General features: G+C 38.7%; 1 protein-coding gene across 2 annotated transcripts; it reads left to right on the forward strand.

Moving 5' to 3' along the window:
* Positions 1-405: 405 nt before the first annotated feature.
* Positions 406-4206, forward strand: LOC103697368 (cytochrome P450 72A15-like). 2 transcript variants are annotated; one of them, XM_039125571.1, is made up of 5 exons: positions 406-805; positions 1746-1966; positions 2143-2387; positions 2843-3233; positions 3453-4206. In XM_039125571.1, the coding sequence occupies exons 1-5, from the start codon at positions 517-519 to the stop codon at positions 3876-3878; spliced, it is 1572 nt and encodes a 523-aa protein (XP_038981499.1). In that variant the 5' UTR covers positions 406-516; the 3' UTR covers positions 3879-4206. The 2 variants fall into 2 exon arrangements, with proteins under 2 accessions (XP_038981499.1, XP_038981500.1); XM_039125572.1 differs by having other exon boundaries at positions 407-805; positions 2909-3233.
* Positions 4207-6807: the final 2601 nt, after the last annotated feature.

The raw sequence follows: 6807 nt of genomic DNA on the forward strand, positions 1-6807 counted from the left end.
TAGGGCAATTGATCGAAGTAATAATATATTAAAAAAATAAACTATAAAATAAAAAAATAATATGAGAAAAATATGTATTACTATAGAAAACTATTTTTATATTTTACCACTAATTTTTAAATTTGTGGATCTAATATTCTACTCTACTGTTTAGCATAAATTTGTGGGCTCACTTGGGAAGGGCAAAAAGGGATAGAAGATTTTTTATTTATTTTTTTTTGGGAGAAGAAAAGTGGATCAGAATCTGATCTTACTTGTATCCTTCGGTAGCACTCTACTTACAGAGGTGTATACATAACAGGTATGATACAAGCTATAAATTAATATGATAGTGGATAGATAAGAAATAGTATATAAATTATAATCAGCTAAAGGATTCAGCACATCAAGATAGTCAAGATAAAAAGAATCTTCCACAAAAGACAGCTAGTCAAGATAAAGATAAAGAGGAATCAGCCATTGAAGGCACCATACCAAGTCAAAGAGGGGAAAGAGGAAGAGATAGAGCAGGCAACCATGGGGTTTGGAGCAATGGAGGCGCTGTGGAGAATAGGATGGGGAGCGGTTGGCGTGCTGTTACTGCTATGGGCTTGGAGAGGATTGGAGCGGCTTTGGTGGAGACCAAGGATGCTGGAAAGAGCGCTTCGGGCCCAAGGGCTGCGGGGCACCCGGTACCGCTTCCTCTGCGGGGACCTCAAGGAGAACGCCCGGCTCAGCAAGGAGGCCCGGGCCAAACTCATGCCTCTCTCTCACGACATCATCCCTCGGGTCGCTCCCTTCCTTCATCGTGTCATGAAGGAAAATGGTAATAATTTTTGGAACTTGGATTTTTTGGATCCTTGAGTCCTAGGGTCGCTCCCTTCTTTCGTCGTGTCATGAAGGAAAATGATTTCCGCTTTTTCCCTTATTTTCATATTTTTATTTTACAAATAAAAATGAAAATCTTAATAGTATTGACGCAGGGCAGTATATACTTTATCTATTAATTTATTTACTTTTTAGATATGTATATTAAATGATATGTAGAAGGTAATTGATGCTAGAAAAATTCATATGCAAGGAAAAAATATTATGATCTAAACACCTTATTTTAATAGATAGAGAACCTACTGTCTTACCATGGATAAAGTTGAAACATTTTTTTTTTTTTGAATAACTTGATCTAAGCATTTGAACTAGATAGCTTTGAGGCCAATGCAAATGAAAAATTGCCACACTGGGGATTCCTTGCTACGGCTATGGTGATAGAGTGGATTCGAGGGCAGCATTCGGCACCCACTCCTTTTAGATGTTCGTAGACTCGCAGGAGAGTGTGACACCTTTCAGGCTTTCCATATCTATTGGTAGGCAAATAGTACAGCAGATATGGTCGTCTTTAATGTGGCACATCATGCGGGAGAGTTTATTTGGATGGATCAGAACTCGGTTCGGTTCATAGTGTGAGCAACCGCCGTAGAAAAAAAGAAAGAAAAAAATCTTGTTCAAAATACTACATAAAAAAATTACTCTCTTTTTTGTTTGGGCCCCATCTTATCTAGAAGTAGATCGCCAACATGCCGTTTACACCTATTAAACGTTAAATAAGTATTTATTTTGATGGACGCGGCTTCCATTTCGCAATATTTTTTTTATAAAATAACGGTCCCAAGCAACTGTTGCCAAAAAAAAAATTTTAAAAAAAAAAAAAGTATCACAGGCAACAGTTGAACAGTTTCTTCCTTATTTACACGACCAGTTTGATGCAGGTAAAATGTCATTCACTTGGTTCGGGCATCATCCAAGAGTAGCCATTATGGATCCAGGACTGACAAGAGAAATTCTGTCCAACAAGTTTGGTCACTTTGAGAAGCCAAACTCACATCCTCTAGTTAAGTTATTGGTTGGAGGACTCGCAAGTTATGAAGGTGAGAAATGGGCCAAACATAGGAGGATCATCAATCCTGCTTTCCATCTAGAGAAATTAAAGGTATTTCAGTCATCCAGAATTCTATGAAGAAATTCCTAGTGAAATGCCATATTTTAGTTCCTTCTGAGAATTTAGACTCTGCCAAGCTACCGAACCAAGAGAACAAAAAAAATACAACACTTGTTCATAGTTGAGTGGTGATTGATGGCATTCTATGTTCTATGTCGATTTTGCAGTGCATGCTGCCAGCCTTCTCTGCTTGCTGTGATGAGCTGATAGATAAATGGGACAGGCTTGTAGCTTCCAAAGGATCTTGCGAACTGGATGTATGGCCTGAATTCCAGAGTTTCACTGGAGATGTCATCTCCCGCACGGCATTTGGTAGCAACTTTAGAGAAGGCCAACGGATATTTCACCTCCAAGATGAGCAAGCTGAGCTTCTAATTTCAGCTGCTCAAAATATATACATCCCTGGTTTCAGGTTTATTGTTTCTCTTTTCCTATTAATTTCTTTCAGTTTTCAGTTACTTGAGAGGAACAATCTCCCATATGTAAAAGAACAAACAAAAAAGAAACGTATTAAAAGAAATTCATCCTATTTTATTTCTCAATTCTAATAATGTTTCTCAGAGTAAGTGATAATAGAAATCAAATTATTATATAAAAAAAAAGAAGTCACTCGTGTTCCTACAAACCAAGAAGAACCACCAATGAGAGGAATTGTAAGTATAGACTACTTTATTACTTTCATGTTGGAAATGCAAATTATGCTGGTGATGTTTCTTTTTTTCCTCTAAATAATTAACTCCCTCAAAATCGTATAGATTTCATGCTGTTAACTTAAAGGAACACAATAACAATGGACTTCTGAACCTTGTCAAAACAACTGATGATGAAAATTGACTTGATACCGAAATAAATGAACCTTTGATGCAGGTTTCTGCCTACCAAGAAGAACAAGAGAATGAAAGAAATTGATATAGAGATTCGATCGCTTTTCAGGAGCATGATCGAGCGGAGAGAGGTGGCTATAAGAAAGGGAGGAGCTAACAATGAAGATTTGCTAGGCCTGCTAATGGAATCAAATTTTAGGCACTCCAAGGAAAACGAAGGAGGCTCCAAGAATTCTGGGATGAGTATTGAAGATGTGATCGAGGAATGCAAGCTATTCTACTTTGCTGGGCATGAGACAACATCGGTTCTTCTCACATGGACATTGGTAGTGCTAAGCCTGCATCCGAGTTGGCAGGCGCGTGCAAGAGAAGAGGTTCTACAATTCTTCGGAGAAAATAAGCCCGACTACGATGGCTTAAGTCGATTAAAGATTGTGAGTGATATATTTTTATGATTGCTCATATCAACTGTTTACGCTGCATTCCATGAGAAAGACTGATTTCGAGTAGCTAATAAATTTTTACATTAGAAAAGAAGGCAGCTTATAATTGCTTCTAATAGTCTTTTATTGGTGTTTTACATTAATTGCTGTTTCAAAAAAAAAAAGGTTTCTTATTGGACAAATTCCTCAGATGTTTCAAATTTGCTTCAGGTGATGATGGTTCTGTATGAAGTTCTTAGATTATATCCTCCAGCAGTTTTGCTCGTAAGGAAAACTTACAAGGAAATGAAATTAGGTCAGTTCACCTTTCCAGAAGGAGTGCAACTCTTGCTGCCTATAATCTTCATACATCATGATCCAGAATTTTGGGGTGAAGATGCTTCGGAATTCAATCCAGAGAGATTCGCCGAGGGAGTTTCAAAGGCATCGAAGATTCAAGGCGCCTTCTTTCCATTTGGTGGGGGTCCTCGAATCTGCATCGGTCAGAGCTTTGCGATGATGGAAGCCAAGATGGCTTTGTCTAGGATTCTTCAACATTTTACATTCCAACTTTCACCATCCTATGCCCATGCTCCTTATACTGTAGCAACGATTCATCCGCAACATGGTGCTCAAATCATCTTACACAGGCAGTAAGAGCATCTTTTCATCAATATATCACACTCGATATTGCCGACTTCATTATCATCAGCATCAATACTGTCAAAAATCCCTGGTTTTATCATGAGGTTCATCAGGTGTATAATCCATTCGACGTGCTGCTTTTGTGAATCCTTGTAAGGAATTGGCTGAACCAGAGTCCAATATATAGTTGAGCCTAAGATTTATAGCTGTATTTGACTTATAGAATAACAATTCAGTAAATGTCTGGCTGTCAGGACATGGCAATCTTATTCAAGTGCTCAAACAGCTTGTCTACTCGTTGTCAGACAATTTTTAGCTGTTATGATTTGGTTGTTGATTAGTCTTTGAACGGTGGAATGTTGTGTCAGAAAACTGCCGAGCATTCTCCAATGTGCTGGCTTGATTTTGCTACCATGGGAAAGAACTAGTAGTCTGCATGCGTGCACGTCCATGCTTGCCAGTATGTTTTGTCTATTTTAGATAATAGTTCCATGATAATTTTTGGTCAGGAGACCTCCTCTTTCCTTGCAGGGCATGAGGAATTCCTAAGCTTTTCAGTCTCCTTGCTCTAGTTCATCCATGTTCAGGTCCTGATTCTGTTGGAAGAAGAGGTGCAAATGTATACCTTAACTTGAGCCACAAGAGAATTTAAACTAAAGTTTACCTTTATCTTCTTAAATTCGCTGAGTTCCTTTCTAATCTATACTTATACTTACACCAAAATTGTGGATCCCTAGAAAGGTAAATCTTCTGAGAAGGGACTTATCTAGAATCTGCATGAGTGAAGTTAGACCCATCCAAAATTGCTCTTGTTGCAGTCAGAGAATAATTGATACGGATTTGGTTACATAACCTTAGCAATAACTTCTTAGGAGTGCAAGTTGGTGATATTACATGATGCGAACGTACCTACATAATTTCTCCTGGTTGAAATTAACCGTTAACACAAGTAAAATTCTTATACCAGTCCTCCTTGGCAAGCAACTCAGCAGAAAAAAAAAAAGCAAAATAAGAAAAGAAAAATATAAAATATAAAAGCATCATCTAACAGGTATCCCCAAAGAATGCGTGATAACAGTTTTTGTGAACTCAGAAAGCTAACTCATCTCATTAAAACCAAAAAAAAAACTAAATTCCCTCCTCAATGGTATATCTCACGAGCTCAAGTATGCCCTCCTCCTCCTTCTCGAGCAACCGCTGGCGTGCCATGTTGTGGATATGTATCTCAACTGTCAGCTCCATCTCTTCCACTCCAATATCAAGAGCTTCTTGGCCTACCGTTCTGGCGAAGTCGGTGAGCTCCTCCTCCCAAAACCGCATAGTGCTCGGATCGTTGTAGCGCTCATGAGGAAGGATTTCAGGAATCATATCATTAACAGCTCGCGGATCCACCAAATGGCCTAGATATAAGAGAAAAAGTTTGAACTCCGGTGCGCAGAGCAACCCCTGGCATCCATGGGGGAGCTCGTAGAACTCGAAGACGTGGAGAGTGGACGTCCACCGGGGCTTGATGGCTTTTTCCTTCTGTGTCTATGCCACCTGATTGGAAAGGTACTTAACATTTCCTTAATACCCAAACCAAGAAGATCAATCCGCAGGAGATAAAGGAGTCTCGCCCTATAAGTCTTTGTAGTATTTTGTATAAGATTGTGGCAAAGGTGCTAGTTTCTAGGCTGGAGAGTATCATGAATAATTATATTGCTGAGAAACAAGAAGCTTTTTTTCAGGGGCATTACATATCGAATACTATCTTAATAGTGTAGGAAAATTTTACATCGGATGGAGAGTTCTTCTAAAAGAAACGCATTAATGGTTCTTAAAATTGACATGGAACGTGCTTACGATAGATTCTGTCGGACTTTTCTGAGAGCTATTTTAGGGCGCCACGAATGTGATCCTGCGTTCCTCGAGTGGTTTATGCTCTGCGTTTGCCATCCTAGCTTCTCAGTCTTATGAATTGTAATTCTCCAACGTGATTGGAACCTTTCTTTATTGCATCAATTGTTCCCTTCGGAGCTGATTCAACAAATTTTATGTGCCCCGAGGGAGAGCCCGTGATACATACAAGGAAATCTTGATGCCCTCTGAGGTGTTGGATGGGCAATCTCGAGAAATTTTTTTGGCAATCTAAAAATTTGAAGGTAATACCGAGAGAAACTTTTTTGGTGAAAAGTTACTTGGAATAACTTCCTTGTAATTCTCTCATTCTAAAAATTGTGATATCTGTAGGGTGATTGAAGATGGGAAACATGTTCTTATTAGTTGTTCTATTGCAGAAGAGTTGTGGAGTCTGATTGCTACCATGTTTGATCCTATATGCCACTTGTCCTTCATGCATTCCCTAGTAATTGCTGTGACTGCAAAGTCGCCGATCTCGAAAACCCTACCAATTGGCTATGGAATTTCAGTCCATGATGGTGGCTCCTCTTCTTCTTCCTTGCCCCTCCCTATGGTTCTTGCAGCTGAATTGTGACGGCTCTCTCCAAAACGATCAGGGCGGTGCTGGTTATATTCTACACTTATTCTTTAGTTGTAGCATAAATTTCTGGACCCACTTTGGAATGGCAAAAAGGATAGAAGATTTTTTACTCTCTTTTTTTCTGCGAGAAGAAAAGTGGAACAGAATTTGATCGAGAGAAGAAAATGAACTCCACGTCCTACCCAGATGCCAGTTATATTGAGATCAATCCAACTAGATAAAAGAATCTAAAGGAATTAAGAAGCCGTGATAGTTAGCTAACATAAAAAAGAAGAATTATGTTTTAGAAAAATCAGTCCTATTAAAACACAAGTTCAACCCTCATCTGTGTACAATATGGCCATCAAAATACCATTCAAAATCAGTGAGCTAATTGCCCTTGCTGCTACAATCATCTAATGCAAGTAATTTTTTTTGAGAGAACTAATGCAAGTAAAATTGGAACAGCAAATAAACAAATAA

This window comes from Phoenix dactylifera, chromosome 4 (genome assembly GCF_009389715.1).
Source record: "Phoenix dactylifera cultivar Barhee BC4 chromosome 4, palm_55x_up_171113_PBpolish2nd_filt_p, whole genome shotgun sequence".
Taxonomy (NCBI): Eukaryota; Viridiplantae; Streptophyta; class Magnoliopsida; order Arecales; family Arecaceae; genus Phoenix; species Phoenix dactylifera.